Source organism: Dermacentor silvarum, chromosome 1 (genome assembly GCF_013339745.2).
Source record: "Dermacentor silvarum isolate Dsil-2018 chromosome 1, BIME_Dsil_1.4, whole genome shotgun sequence".
In the NCBI taxonomy this organism is placed as follows: domain Eukaryota; kingdom Metazoa; phylum Arthropoda; class Arachnida; order Ixodida; family Ixodidae; genus Dermacentor; species Dermacentor silvarum.
This window is the reverse complement of record NC_051154.1, coordinates 226,313,214-226,328,146: the sequence shown is the minus strand read 5'-3', so window position 1 is coordinate 226,328,146 and position 14,933 is coordinate 226,313,214. Positions and strand designations below refer to the sequence as shown.

Here is a 14,933-nt window from a genome sequence, read left to right as displayed (position 1 = left end):
AAGTCTTACCTGTTCATTCTTGTCTGCAACTTCTCTCTGCAGCTTCACGATCTTGTCTTTATATTTCTTCAGCTTATCTTCTTTTTCCTGAACTGAGCTCTGCAGATAGGCTATCTCTTTGTCGCTTCGTTGCACCTCCACTTCAGGTTCAGCTTGAGGCTTTATTAGAGGAATTTTGGGCTCATCAACAGAAAGAGTGTCCAGCATGTGCCCAAAGCTCTTTATAAGAGCCAACTCAGTAACCAAATCTTCGCACAGTGCTCTTGAGATAACACAAGGCAGTGATGGAGAAGGCTCTTCTTCTTCAAAAGAAACAGACTCCAATTTTTCTGACACGATGGCATGCAGGCATCTTGCTTCTGAGAGCACATCTGAGTCGCCATTTCCATCTGACAAGACTTTTGGATGTTGCTGCCTTGAAGCATGCACAATAAGCTGAGACAAAAGTTTCAGCATGGTTCTGTGTGCCCTGTACCATTCACGGAGCATATCACGCTGCATGCCAGCTTCATTACTAGATTCAGGCTGAAAAACAGCACACAATCTGGCACATTCTTCCTCATAAAAGATCAGTTGGTCCTTCAGGTGGGACAATTCATTTGTCAAACGTGCTAATTCAGAGTCTTTCTTCAAAACATTGTTTTTGCACTCTTGCAAATCCTTGTCCTTGTCTATCAGCAATGCCTCTAGTTTTTCAGATTGCTCTAACTGGTCATCTAGCTTGCCATGAATTTGGTCAAGGAGCTTAGATTTTCCCTGTAGTTCTGCTTTAAGCTTAGAAACTTCTTCACAAATTCTTTCCTGTGTTTTCGTACTGGTCAGCAAGTGTGCTCTTTGAGATGAGCAATATTCAGACAAATGTCTGTCTATGTCTCTTGCGCCTTCCACTCCACTTTGCAAGTCTGTGCAACGTCGTCTGATCTCAACATCTTCACACCCCCCTTCATCAAGTACTGGAGCCGTTATCACTTGGCCAGTGCCAATTCCCTCTGTTTCCAAATGTTCGTTAGGGATAGCTAGGTTCAGTGCTTCCTGATCTGGTGGTGTTATCCGATGATTAGCCCTTTTTAAGTCTAATTCCAAGTTCTCCCAGCACACTCTTAACTGCATGTATTGTTCCAGCAATGCAATTAAATTTTTTTTAGCTCCTGAAATGGTTTTCCTACAAGAGTCGCACACACACAACTCATCCAGAAGTCCAGCATTCTCCTGCTGTAGGCCTTCGAGGACTTCATAGTCTTCCCTGAGTGCTATAACCTGTTCAAGAACATCTTCAAGGAACAGATCTTTTTCTTTAAGCTCCCTCCTTTTTTCTTCCAACTCAAAAAGATCTGAAAGTCGGGCTTGGAATTCAGATTCCATGTCAGCTATTTTCCCTTCCAGCAAGCCAATTTGATGTGCAGATGCAGTAAGCTCTTTGTTTAAGCAGTCTTTCCTGCTTTTCTCAAGCCCCAGTTCCTCTTCTATAGCTCGCTTCTCAAACTGAAGAAGGTCTACTGCCCTGATGTTTTCATGCAGTTGTTCCTGTACTCTTTCCATTTCACTTTTGAGGCGCTCATAGGCTTCAGCAGAAACTGCACCTTCATTGTCCTCTCCAGGTTTTTCAACGACAGCCCCACGATCATCACTAAAATCATTCAGCACAAGTGTGGCCCCCATTCCTGGCAGCAGGCCTTCCACTTGAATATCCACCAAATTTTGCTCAGCTGCTTCCAGAATGAGCTGGCAGATTCGATGAAATGCTTTTAACAAGACGTGCGGCTCCATATTGCCAGGAGTGCAGTCCCGAAATGCCTCTTGGTACTTCAAGGCATGCAAGGCCAGATCCTTCAGCTGCAGGCGCAACATCTCCATTTCTCGAAATGACTGCTGGTCCCTGCACTCTGCAGCTTCCAGCTCATGCTCGAGTTTCTGAATGTGCAACCTGTCATTATCAAGATCAGCCTCCAGGCGCCCTGACTGAGCTTTCAACTTCTCACATTCTTGCTGAAGTTCCGTTGCTTCATCTTCCAGGAACCTTTGAAGATCCTTTACTTGGCAGAGTTCATCAACAATGTTCTGTTTTTCATGAAATGACTGATCAAGCTCTTTCTCCAGCAAAGAAACCTTACTGATGGAAGTTTGAAGTTCTTCAAAAAGTTGCTGATCAGTGTTCTTGATGTTTGCAAGTTCCTCCTCCAAATCTGCCTTCTCCGTTTGCATTTTCTTCAAGGCCTCCTCTAAATATCCAACACTAGTGACTGCACTCTTTTCCTCCTGTTCAGTAACCTCTTCTTGCTTTGTCAGTGCCACTTGGGTGCCAAGAAGCTCTGAACTCTTTGTTGGTGTACAGACAATATCCACTTCATCCTCTTGCTGTGAACAAGGCAAAAAAGCAGCCTTCAAGTTTTCAATAAGCTTTTCCGATTCAATTTGCTGGCAAAGAGAAACTTCTAACGCATGCTCCACATTTTGGCGCTTCTGAATTTGATTTGCAAGTGTGTCCTCCAGGTTTCTTATGACATCCTCCAATCGTTGAGATTCACTGAATGCCAAGTTTTTTGCTGTTTCTAGCTCATCAGCGAGCCTCTGCTTCTCAGCTTCCTTCTCATAAAGTTTTACTTGCAGGCTGTTGACACTCTCCTGCAGTTGTGTGTTCTCATTCATAGCTTCAGCAAGCAGTTTTTCAAGGCTGCTGTTGTCGTCCAGTATCTTGGCAAATTCCTTCTCCTTGGCCTCAAGGTCCTCCTTTGTTTGATACAGGTCAGACACCTGCCTCTCCAGACCATGCTTCTCTTCTTGCAGTAGGTTGCACTCGTTCATTTTCTCATCCCGTTGATTCTCAAGCGAAGACCGTTCCTCCAACAACACAGAGATCTTCTGCCGAAGATTGGCTGCCTCTTCATTGGCATTCTCTGCTTGCTGTACCAGAGCCTCCCGAGCCAAGTTGCACACATCACGCTCTTGCATTAGGACACTGCATTGGGACAGCAGTTCCTCAATTTTCTGCTTCATGTGGCTCTGCGACATTTCCAGCGTGGCCTCTGAACCAGCAGCTTCTTGGCATTTATCTTGCTTAAGTATATCCAGCTGTTGTTGCAGAATGATCCGCTCTTCCTGCAACTGCTTCTGTGAATGGGACAGCTCGTCAACCTTGGAGTTGGCTGCCTGCAGAAACCAATTAGACACAAATGCTCTTAGAATACTTGTTATGTTTTACCAGTTAGTTGTTCATTAAAAGAGGCAAAATCGCATGAGACCAGAAAAAAGAGTATTTTTTTTCCACACACAACCTTACTGGCTTTGAAAACATATGCCTATTAGTGTGTTTGTTCTTTCTTGTCTCTCACTCTTGTTGTACTAAGTACTTTCTTTGACACACATGCTGTAACATCAAAAAACAGTAAATCTCAATTGCTTGAACACTGCATGTAAGTGAGACAGTTGTTATAAAATTATAATTTTTGATTAAAAAAATGTAAAAAAATTGTTTATCATTATTTAAAATACCTATTCTCCCTGTTCAGGAAGAGCTCATTTGCATCAACGTGACATTTTGAGTGAAAAATTAAGTACAACTTTGCAAACAACGATTAGGCTACAATTTTATGCATCACAGTCTATGTTGCAACTAATACATTTTATAATACTAAAACCATAAAAGCACAAGAAATGATAGCATTTTTGGCAGTAAGGAAACAGTTAACAGCCCAAAGCAACACGATGACTACAAGAGACACCATAGTGAAGGGCTCCGTATTAATTTTGACCCCCTGGGGTCCTCTAATGTGCAACCAAAACATTGTACATGGGTTTTGCATTCCGCCTCCATCTAAATGTGGTTGGAACTAGGCATAGAAGCCAATGCCTTGGCCACTGGGCCACTGCAGCAGGTCCAAAATTGTCAAAGTCCACTAAATATTTTCATTCTAAGAGATATTTATTGCTTGATGTTTCCTTGGAAACTGAATACATGTACAGTCAACAATCAGTTTTTTTGAACACGCCTGATAACTTGGATGCCTTCGCGGCAGCACCACGTACCCCCTAGAACCAATGTATAACGACATCTGAAATCTTTTTGCTGTGACCGCGGGTCCAAAACAGCCCTATTCAAAGCTACCATTGCTGCTATTTCGATTATCTCACAGCCTCGAATCAGCACTCTTGCACGCCGATCCGCTGGCAACCATAGCCACAACGGTCGCCGTAACCATTTGTGTTTAGCCATATGGTGTTTCAGTGTGCAGTCGTTTTGTGTTGTGTACTCGGCAATGCTAGCTAGGCCTAGCTGCGTCAACCATTTCCAAGCTGCCTGCAATTCGGTGCTTTGTTTTCATTGAAAGGATCTGCTGCTGTCAGCAATGGTGCCGACTCTGCCTTTGTAATCCTCGCAACGGACTTCGAAGGAAGGAAAGCACAGCAAGGGTCTAAGAAGTGTCCCATAATGCCGGTTCCCAAAAGTCAGCTTCACCGCAATATAGCAGTGTTATGCGATGAAGCATACACAATGTATTGCAATGAAGAATACCAAGAGTAGAAAGAGGCCACTGTTCCAGGACATAGTACGTGTTGTTTACAATATGCACGTGCACACTCGTCATCTCCTGTGACAGTGTACTGGCATGCCGTAGGAGTTATTTCGGACGTGGTTGTGGCAATTTCAATTTCAGCCCTTGACAGCAGTAAAAGGCACGAAATCGTTTTTTTTTTTTTTGGACTGCCCGAATTTACACACGTTCGTGAGGTTACTAGGGAGTCCGTAAAATCAGGCATTGACTGTAGAAAAACAAAAAACAAAAGAGGTGATACTTTGGACATAATAATATCAAGATAGTACCTAACACAAGGGTCATTAACATAGGATTATATACCTGGCAGGCACAGATAGGGCTTACCCAGGGTTCTCCCCAGAAAATTTTGCAAGATGGACATTTGAGGACCAGAAGGGGGAGGAGGGCACATACTGAATAATGACAACACAACAGACGTTCGCGCGCAATCACGCAATGCAACAAAGCCAGAGACTTTATATATGCAAATGCAGCTTACGAGGAGGGGGGGGGGGCTATTCTGGACACTTCTTGAAAACTCAAGGTCGCCTTATCTAGCTGATTGGATCAGAGCGCCGGAAAGAAAGAGCCCGGGAGGGTACTTTCTCTCGTTTTTATTATTGCGATAGCAATTATATGGACAATCCAGGGACATTTCTGCCGACGTCGTAGTCGCCGAGAGGTTCCGTATGAAGTCCACTGCCGATACAATCATCGCTGTGCGCCGTATGCTCTATGTGAGAGTGAAAGCGTGCGAGAGTGAATTGGTGATCGCGGCCTCAATTGCAAGAGCGGGAAGGAAGCGCCCTGTCTTCCAGTCGCGCGCAGTGTTCCAGAGGCAGGGAGGGGGGGGGAGGGGGGGAGGAGTGTTACTCCGCACCGCCAGAGTTACGAGTGACCTACCCGAGTGACCGCGCGCGCGCACCGGGCCGCAAGGCTCCAGGGGAAGGGTAGGGAACGGGGAGGCAGCGTACTACGCTGCGCGCTCCTACCCGGGCGGCTGTATTTTGAAAGGCATCTGCGGCGGGGCAGAGTCCTTCCTCTCTGCACTGTGTTTTCGCGGCTTAATTCGCGTTGATGCGAGCGGCGGGACGAAGGTCAATTTGCTCGCTGTTGCTGCCGCGTTTACTACTGCGTTTTGACAGCGACTTTCCGCAGTCATTGAATGAGATGTGTTCATGTTTGCTTGTGCACGCGTGACACCATGCTTGTCAATTTAGTGAGTATGCCTGTGTTTACAAGTTTATACGGCCGATAAAACTACTATCCTGACTTCGTATAGCTGTCCTCTAGTTTGCTATCGCAATCGATGCTTCGCCTTTCGGGCGAAACTGCAACTTTTCTTTATTTTTATTTTTTTTAATTCTACTGTGGAGGCGACGACGCATCGGGTTTTGCCCTTCTTTATGCACACGCCTCTTCTTTCTTTCGTCTTTCGCGCTTCTTTCCGCGGCCGTACCAGCTACCCGCGCGGAGGAATGCGACTTCCGTGCTCTCAGGCATGCCACACGGTCACACTTTCCGAGGTCTAGTACCGCGATCGTCCACGTTTACCGCCAGCTTCCCGGCCTTTGTTTCTGGCTCGTGAGCGTGTGCGGTTACTTCCCGCCGGCATCCATGCTTGCCCGTAACAGCGCGCTTGTGGAAAACCAACCCCTCGCGCCTGTAGCTTCTTCTGCATAGGCACAGAAAGTTGTCCCCGAGTACAGCAAACTTGAAGCCCGAGAAATGGGCGGTGGTGGGCGGGGAGTCATAGAGGTGGGTGGTCAGCGGGAGTGGTGGGCGGCAAAACCACCGCCGCCCACCGTGGAGAGAACCCTGGACCTACCCTGACAAATCAAGAAAATAATGGCACAATTATCTATTCTTTTTAAACGTGAATCTGTCAATGCTGTAATGACATAAACTTTAAGTTAAACAAATAATCATGCTAAGCATTCATGCAACAAGTTCAAAATGAGCACCGATTTCAGCGTGGAATTCTGGGTTAGAATTCATGCAGTCCAAGCTGATCACATATTGCTAACATGTGATGTGCCAGCCAGTCCTGAGTATAGTAGTAGATTTCAGACAGGCTTGTACATGAACTTGAATAATCAAGCTACCGTAACTTAATTACTTTCGTGACTCAGTAACTAGTACTCTAACAATTATTTTTTGGCAATGACTTATAATTCAGTAAGTTACTTGTAAGTTACTTGCAGGATCATGACAAGTAAGCTTAGTCTATGGCCCAACCAGAGCATTCATCTGCATGAGTTCTCCTACACGGAAGGCTTGTAGACACACAAGAAATTAGCTGCTTGGTAAACATATTAAGACCAAGCTTAAATTAAAGGTGAATTGGTACCTTCGCTCTACATGCACTTTCTAATTAATTAAGGGGGACACGGCTTTCGCATCATGAAAAATGGCAAAACAAAATTGATTTTTTGAAAATCACACTCTATCTATCATATCTATCATTATCTAATTCTATCTGACTACGAAATATCATCCCTGAAAACCTCGTAGAAGTGCTCTAAATAATTGTTGTATCAGCCAAGGTGGCAAAAAACTTCGTGGAGACCACTAAAGAACAGCGTTTTTCAAGCCACAATATCTCCGGAATGGCTCGACTGAGTGCCACTATCTTGGTCTCATCGGAAAGCACATTTCTCAAGCCTTCAAGTTTGCCGCTTCAGCTATCTCCTCCATACAAAAAAAAAAAGCGCACAAAAACCAATTTATTGAAGATCGTTCCGAAGCCTCCGATTGGCCACACCCGCCACGTGACTCCTGCGCGGTTCGCCATTGGTCAGGTGCTCGCTCCGTGATGGCGTCGTGTGCTCGCCTCGTTGCGGTCTTTGCACCTCGCGGGCTCGGGTCTGTCTCCGTAATCTCGTCGAGTGTCAAAACAGGGGCAACATGGCCGATCCCTCCATTGCCGCAGCATGGCCGATCCCTCCATTTGTGAATGTATTAAACCCGCGGCTGAGCATTCCGAGCATCGGTGACGCAGACTTCGCGACCAAGCTTCGCACACGGAGACCTCGGACATGTGGCTAAGCCTTTCAGCACTCAGTGTTCCGGAATTCTCTTGGACCTTCGCCTAAGCATTTCGTGCATCGGCGCCTCCGACTGCGCGACTAGGCACATCGAACGTCGACTCCTCGGACCCACGGCTAGGCATTTCACGCATCGGCACCTCGGACTGCGCGACTAAGCTCAACGAGCATGACTCCTTGGACCCGCGGCTAGGCATTTCAAGCATTGGCACCTCGGACCCGTGACCAAGCACATCGTGCGCCGACTCTATTATCATAATATCACGATATCTCGTAACAATATCTATCATACCACCCTTCATAAAGAGAACCTCATGAGCTCTGTTCACTAGGGCCCTTGGGCTGGCACAGACACCTGGATGCAGAAATGAGGCATCATAGAAACAAAAGTACAAGCTGGGAAGCATCTAGCAGCTGCATTACTGCTTATCTATCAGTGGCTCTCTGATTCTAAGCTCCACAACCACTGTCAATGGGAGATGACCGGAAGGCTGCTGAGAGTTTTCATTCAGTAACACGGTCAATTCTACCAAAAGAAAACATTGCCTCACTGATTGCACTGTAGGCTGCTATCAATGAAGCAGTCTGCAGGTACAAAACTGGCGCTATATTCATGCCCACACAGAGTTCTGCAACTCACTTGGTTTGAAACCCAGGCACCATGCTCTTTGTAGAGCAGCAATAAAGAATGCCATACAAAAAAAAAGGGGGGGGGGGGGGGATGAAGGCACACCAGACCAGAGGCCACATATCCAAGAAGCCCTACATCACAAAACACAAAGACTACAAATTTGGTGACTTTTAGAGAACTGAAGCGAAGGTGAAACTTTGCGAGCCGTTTTCTCAATACTATTACAGCCAAGCTGTTAAGGGCTCACACTTCGATGGTCGCATCTAGCAATAGAAAAAAACTCATTGGCCGTATGCTGTATGTGCAAGTGAAAGCGCGCGAGGGTGAGGGACGTGCACTTTCACGGGGAGCGAACGCACGGCAGAGAGCAAACGCGACTTCCCAGTGGAAGGAGAGCGGTGAGTGAGGAGGGCATCGAGGCACCCTAGACTGTGCGTGTGCGTGCCTGCTTTCCCGCAGAGGCGCATGTGCGCAGTCCTGCCGGCCTCTGCCGCCTGTGTCGCCGACTCTCTCTGGGCTCTCGCCCGCCTCACCCCTAACAGTGTCGACAACGGCGTTTAGCTGTTCCGTCACGTAGCCAGCGTTTTGACAGCGGTTGTGTACGCTCACACAAATAACCCGCACAACTGTTGTCGACGGCGGCGGCGTTTTGCCCGCGTTCGCACCGAACACGCGCGGCGTTGGTGACGTGTTTATGAAGAACATGCCAACCTTTGCCGTACACCCTATGGCGGTGTACCGTAGCCATAAGGCCATGGTCCCTGTGGTCACTAAATAAATGAAAACTACCGGATCATATAAATTTCTCATTCTTTAATAGTTCAAGTATAACCGATTACACCATCACATCTTAATACAGTAGAACACCGCTGATACGTTTTTCACGGGACCGTAAAAAGAAAAACGTAAGAGCCGGGAAACGCAAGAGCCGGGAAAAATGAAAAATTGAGAAATGGGAGTAGTGTTGAACTGCACACAATATTATTTTAATTCTTACATGTGAAAAAAAGACAGAGTTTCACCCGACAGCCGAAGTATCGATTGCGATAGCAAATTAGTAGACAGCCATACAAAGTAAGAATAGTAGTTTTATCGTCCGTATAAACTTGTAAACATTCGCTTATGAACTATATTAACAAGCATGGTGTCAGCGCCCACAGGCAAACATTAACACATCGCACTCGATGAGCATGGACACACGCTGTCAAACGCTGGCATGAGGAATTTAGGCGTCGCTGCAGAAACGAGCAAAGTGACCGTCCTGCTGTTGTCCACCGCTTCAACGCAAACTGAGCGCCGAGAAGACACAGCACGCACAAAGCTACGAGCCGCCAAAGCACCTACATTGCGTAGACTCTACCCCTAACGTAGATCGCTTTCAAGATACTGCCCGCGCGACCGCGCGCCACCGCGCAGTACGCAGTTGATGCCAGAGCACAACTACAGTGGGCACAACGCTTCCCGCTATCCCTCCCCCCTTGCTCCCTCGCCGGTGCCTCGAGCGCAACGGAAGAAGGCGCGCACTTCCTCCCTGCTTTTCTTTCTTTCGCGCACGAGATTTAGACGCGGTCGTCGGCGTCCCTGGTACGCTTGCACTCGCACATACAGCATACGGCACGCGGCGAAGGCGTTATCGCCCTTGGACTTTATACGGAACATCTATGAGCCAAAACAAATTTTACGGCCGCAACGCGCAATAGACACCATCTTTAGATAGCAAATACGGATCTCAAGCGCCATACTTTTGCTGGCGGAAATCGAAAATACGTCATAAGTGTCGCCCCCAGCACTTTAGGGGGCCAATGCCATCGTCAAGCAACCAAGCCACGCGACATGAAAAGTCAAAATGGCCGCTCGGGCCGGCGCGGGGTGGCAGTACGCAACGTATGATGCGGGAACGGTCCCACTATTGCGACGTAACAGCAGGGTTACCAATGCATTGGGTTCTATGGGAGCTGTGCCCGGACCGGCCGGAAACGACGTAACAGCCGAGAAAACGCAGCACCCGGGAATGTAACAGCGGGGTTCTACTGCAGTCATAATTGGAAATACATAATTCCCACCATAGTACAGCTTCGCTGGTCTTCCATCTCCACCCAAGTGAAAGGGCTGACAGCTTTTTTTTTTTTGTCTTTCTGCTCAGTTTCTGGAGCTGATTTCTTTGTTACCGTTTAACCTATTTTGACTTTCTTTCTGTCACGTTCCTTGGGCGACAGTGCAGGTTGTAACAGTCTCGCTTTTTAATCTTGACTTTTTATTAATTTATGATGTGGCTATTCGTTCGCCTGGAAAGTGTGCTTTGATGTGAACGTAGCATAAAAAGTAACACTCTAAAAAATGTTCGTTGCGAAAAAAAAGAAAAAGCACGACTGTAACGACCTTCAGCACACATTTAGCTATGCAGTTAATAGAGAGGTTTAGCTTGTCCGGTAATCGGATAAACGCAGGCGGAACAGGCGTTGGGGCAGAGACGTAAACGTGAGCGGCCTGTATGGTGCTGCCACCTGGTTGTGCAGAGATCAAACAGACAGAAACAGCTAATTTAAAGCAACCAAGTATATTCTACTTCGCTGCTGGTGTAAATTCTCGGCAGTGGCGTAATCGTGCTGCTGCCGAAATAACAAAATTTTGAGTGATTTCTTTTCCGCAGCCACCTCTACAAAAGTCAGTTTCGCCTGATAGGCGAACCATCGATTGCAATAGCAAATGCATAGGCAGCTATACGAATTGAGGATAGTAGTATTATCGGCTGTATAAACTTCCGAACATTCGATAATGTTGTAGATTAACAAGCATGGTGTCAACGGTGACAGGCCAACATGAACACATCACACTCTATGACCACAGACACTCGCAGTCAAAACGCTGACGTGAACAAGCGCAGCAGCAACAGCAAGCGAAGTGACCTTCATGCCGCATATTGCTTCGACACAAACTGAGCAGCGAGAACGGAGCACACACAAAAGTATAAGCCGCCGTCGCACCTAGACTCAGCCCCCGACGCAGATCGCTTTCAAGATGGCGCGCACAACTGCGCAAATAAAAAAAAATCGAACTTCGACGACTAAAGCTGGGGGTGCATTCATTATGCAAGTGGGTTCATTACGCGAGTAAATATGGTATGTGCCGTAATGTAATTAATGAAATGTTATGTAGCGTAATTATGTTAATTATTCAACTAAGCATTACGATTTCTTGTAAACATAATAGCCAACTCATCAAGCAATTTAGAACAAGGGCTAGAACTGTGCCATCAGCCACAAGCAATTTTAAAAAATTTTGGGCAGCTAAATGAAGCACCCTGCATAATCATCTAGACTAATTAAAGCATAATATACAAAAGCCCTTCAATACAAGAAAAGGAAAAGCATGAAGCATTTGTTAATGACTATATTGAATCATCATTTCGCTATGAGGCGAACCTTATGCTACCTCGAACACATAGTATGAATTACTCAGATGCATGCGAATGAATTTGGATTTCAATAATAGGGTTCTTGTTCTGGGCGTGCTGTCTAGTAACACACACACACAAACAAGTACACACATACACACATACGCAGGGTCCCGGACAACTGGGACCCAAAGAGGTCCTAGGAACAAGGGTAACAAGGGATACTACGATCGGATCTTAGCCCAAGAGCCCGACTCGCGCCGGCCATGTCTACGTTTACACCGCGATCTCTTTGTCGGCGTTACAACTGCATGCATGCCTAGTTTCTTGCCGCTCTCCCAGGGCGGTGACACTGTCGCGCGTGTATATAAGACAAGGTTCCGTTCTCCATTTTGAATTTCACTTCCCTCATTGTAGTGAGGAGGCCACATGTAGTGCACACTCCCGGCAACGATTGCATTCTCCTCTGTTCGTGGCGGCACTCTGCATAGGCTCGTTGCTCTTCGGAATTGGACTATATGCGGTGTCGGGGAGCGGCATAGTTTTGAGTCATCGACACGCTGATTACGGCCGCCAAAAACGTCGTGGACTCACGGTGCGGCATATAGTTACGAGATAGCGACACGCCGATTAACCGACATAAAAAACGTTGTGGTCTCACGGTGTGGCATATAGTTTCGAGATAGCGACATGCCGATTAACGGGCGTCAAAAACGTCGTAGTCTCACAGTGCGGCATATAGTTTCAAGATAGCGACACGCCGGTTAACGGGTGCCGTATGGTCGGCGGCCACTGTTGTTTCTGTGCTGGTCAATGGACCCAAGTGTATGTGTGTGTCTGTGTGGTGCAGTGCGGGGGGCGCGACCTCGGACAGCGAGGGGGGAATCAACCGTTCACTCGTCCCTGATTAAAAGGGGCGCGGCCAAGACCTTTGGGAGGACTCATGAAATAATTAGGTGAACTCTGCATACCTGCAGTTCCCTGACATAGGGAACTAGAGAAAGGAGAGGCTATTTAAGCGCAGGTTTTAGGCCCTGCTAATCAGTCTAGAAGATGAGCCTGTAATCGGCTGACAAGCAGTCGGGGGGGGGGGGGGGGGGGACTAGTGCCGTCCAGTATCGCCTAGGCCGCCTACCCACGTCTGAACTCCGCGTAACTAGTTGACGTACGAGAGGACAAACCAACATCTGCAACGAAGCTCACAGTAGTTCGCCTAAGTTAGCTCAACCTGCTTGAGAGAAGTCGTCAGATCTAGAAAGTAGCGCACCCAGGATCTCTGCCAGGGGGAGGGGTTGACAGTTTGCCAATACCATCTAAACAGCACTAATTTCGATTTCTTCACGGGAAATTGTCCATAAATGCGCTTTTTGCGAGTGTGCAGACGATTGCGCGTCTTACATCTCAGTTGCAGTACTCAAATGCGTAAGGAAAGAAAAGGGGTTAAACAAAAGGGGGAGTTAAGTCGGCCTCAGGGGGGGGGTTACAACCCCCGAATCCCTCCCCCCCCCCGTCGGTGCGCCACTGGATCTAGATTCCTGGGAAACCCAGCCCAGCAATTGCATCCACCTCAACAAGATCGGCTCGCCGGCATTCTTCGGGAAAGCTTTGCGCGCCGACTTCACGGTTTATGGACTTGCTGCTGCTGCTCAGCCACGCATATGACATAATTTGTTTTCTTTTGAACTCTGTTTTCTTTGAAACTTTATTTTAGTGAACTACTGTTAAGTGTATTCTTGTATATTTGATCCGCACCCTGTTTCCTTTTTATATCCACTGTTAATTGCTTTGCATATTGCATTGTCATCATCGAGCTACATTAAGTTTAAAGTGTGTTAGTTTTCTTGTGTCATTATTTTTATTTAGTAATTTGCGTATCGTCAGTCGATAAATATCTTGATTTTTTTGTTTACTCCCGACTCTGACTCTTTCACTGTGTTCGCTTGAGTACGGAACGACCAACCGGCTTGTATACCCCGTCGATCGACTTCGCGCCGACGGCGAACGGGTGACATCCGTGACAGAAATTGGCATCCACGACAGGACGTTCTGTACAAAAGCAGCACAGTGAACGGAGAACGATAATCGGCAAGATTGATCGATTAGTGCTACTGACACATTCTTGCAGTGTCGAACGCACGTGCATGCGAATTGTGAGTGGACGGTTTTTGGTGTGGAAAAAAGCGACAATGTCCCGAAGTGTCTGAAGCTCTCCGCCAGTCGAGGTAGCAATGAGAGAAATGATTCACCTGCTAATCATTCAGACTGTGCGGTTGAGATGGCAATCGTGACCGACGATATGTGTGCCGGTCATCACGAGGTGCCGGTCATCACGAGGTCATCACGAGGAGCTAATTTCCGAGCAGAAAGCTCGGAAATTAGCACCAGAAAGCGTGCTAGGAGAAAGAAGCGATGTCACAGAGTCCGTAATGCGGCAGAGAAGGCAACGAGTAAAACAAAAGGCACTAAACCCTGTGGGGAGCGCAGTCAAGGATTTCGAAAGGCACGTGTGAAGCTTGGAAGGTTTCCAGTAAGAGCACGTCGGAGCCGCCGGGTGAGGAAAAGAAAGGGCCTTTCAGCGCGGGGGCGGACAAAAGCAAGGGGGCAATTATGTTCCCCCTCGTTCGGTTCTTTGCGAGGTGTACTAGGCATGGCACAGGAGAGCGGGCCAGTAAGGCGACGCAAATTTTTCATACGCGGCAGTGAAGTCGCAGTGTGATGCCGAATAGGCACGTTGCCTGTTTGTCAAGTGTTGGAAGGGGGAAGCGAGGAAAATGACCTACGTACCTTTTGTATTCACTTGTTGACCAGACGAGCTGTCAGACTGTGCCCGCCTCGAATACAGCTTAAGGATTTGACGCAGGTATTGTAGAAACAGTTTGTTACTTTATTTGCAGCGTTCGGTTAAACGTTTGGAGATCTCCGATAGAGATCGTTTCAATAAGCAAGTTTAGAGCTCTGTTTAAATTGTCTTAGAAGCTCTCCGATATTCTGAAAGAGCTGGGTTGTGCGCACATATATTTTTGAAACTTTGTTTTATCGATATGTCGTTTTGTCTGTAGCAGGTAGGCTTCTTTTTGGGTGAGATACGCTTGGAACATCATGTTATTTGTTTGAATCCTGTAGTGGCGTGCTTGAGTATCAGTTCACTTTATGGAAGTGTTTGCGAGATTTTTTCTTTGAGAGTAAAGCGCTTTATTTGAAGGAGCCGTTATGTAACCTTACCTGTTAGAAAGTGTTTGTACCGTTCCTGCGTATCTAGCGCGGACACAAAGAAGCAAAGCGTTGGTGCATGTCTCGCACGTGTATTTCGAAGACGGCAGCATTTTGAG

The 14,933-nt window shown here is 47.0% G+C and overlaps 1 protein-coding gene across 2 annotated transcripts in view; it reads right to left on the bottom strand.

The window, feature by feature from the left end:
* The window catches only part of LOC119436854 (GRIP and coiled-coil domain-containing protein 2-like), a 213,243-nt gene that overhangs the window by 147,038 nt on the left and 51,272 nt on the right, over window positions 1-14,933 (bottom strand). For both annotated transcript variants that reach the window (XM_049660037.1, XM_049660038.1), the window contains exon 6: window positions 10-3,147. In XM_049660037.1, coding sequence (XP_049515994.1) covers window positions 10-3,147 — 3,138 coding nt within the window. The remainder of the gene's footprint in view (window positions 1-9; window positions 3,148-14,933) is intronic.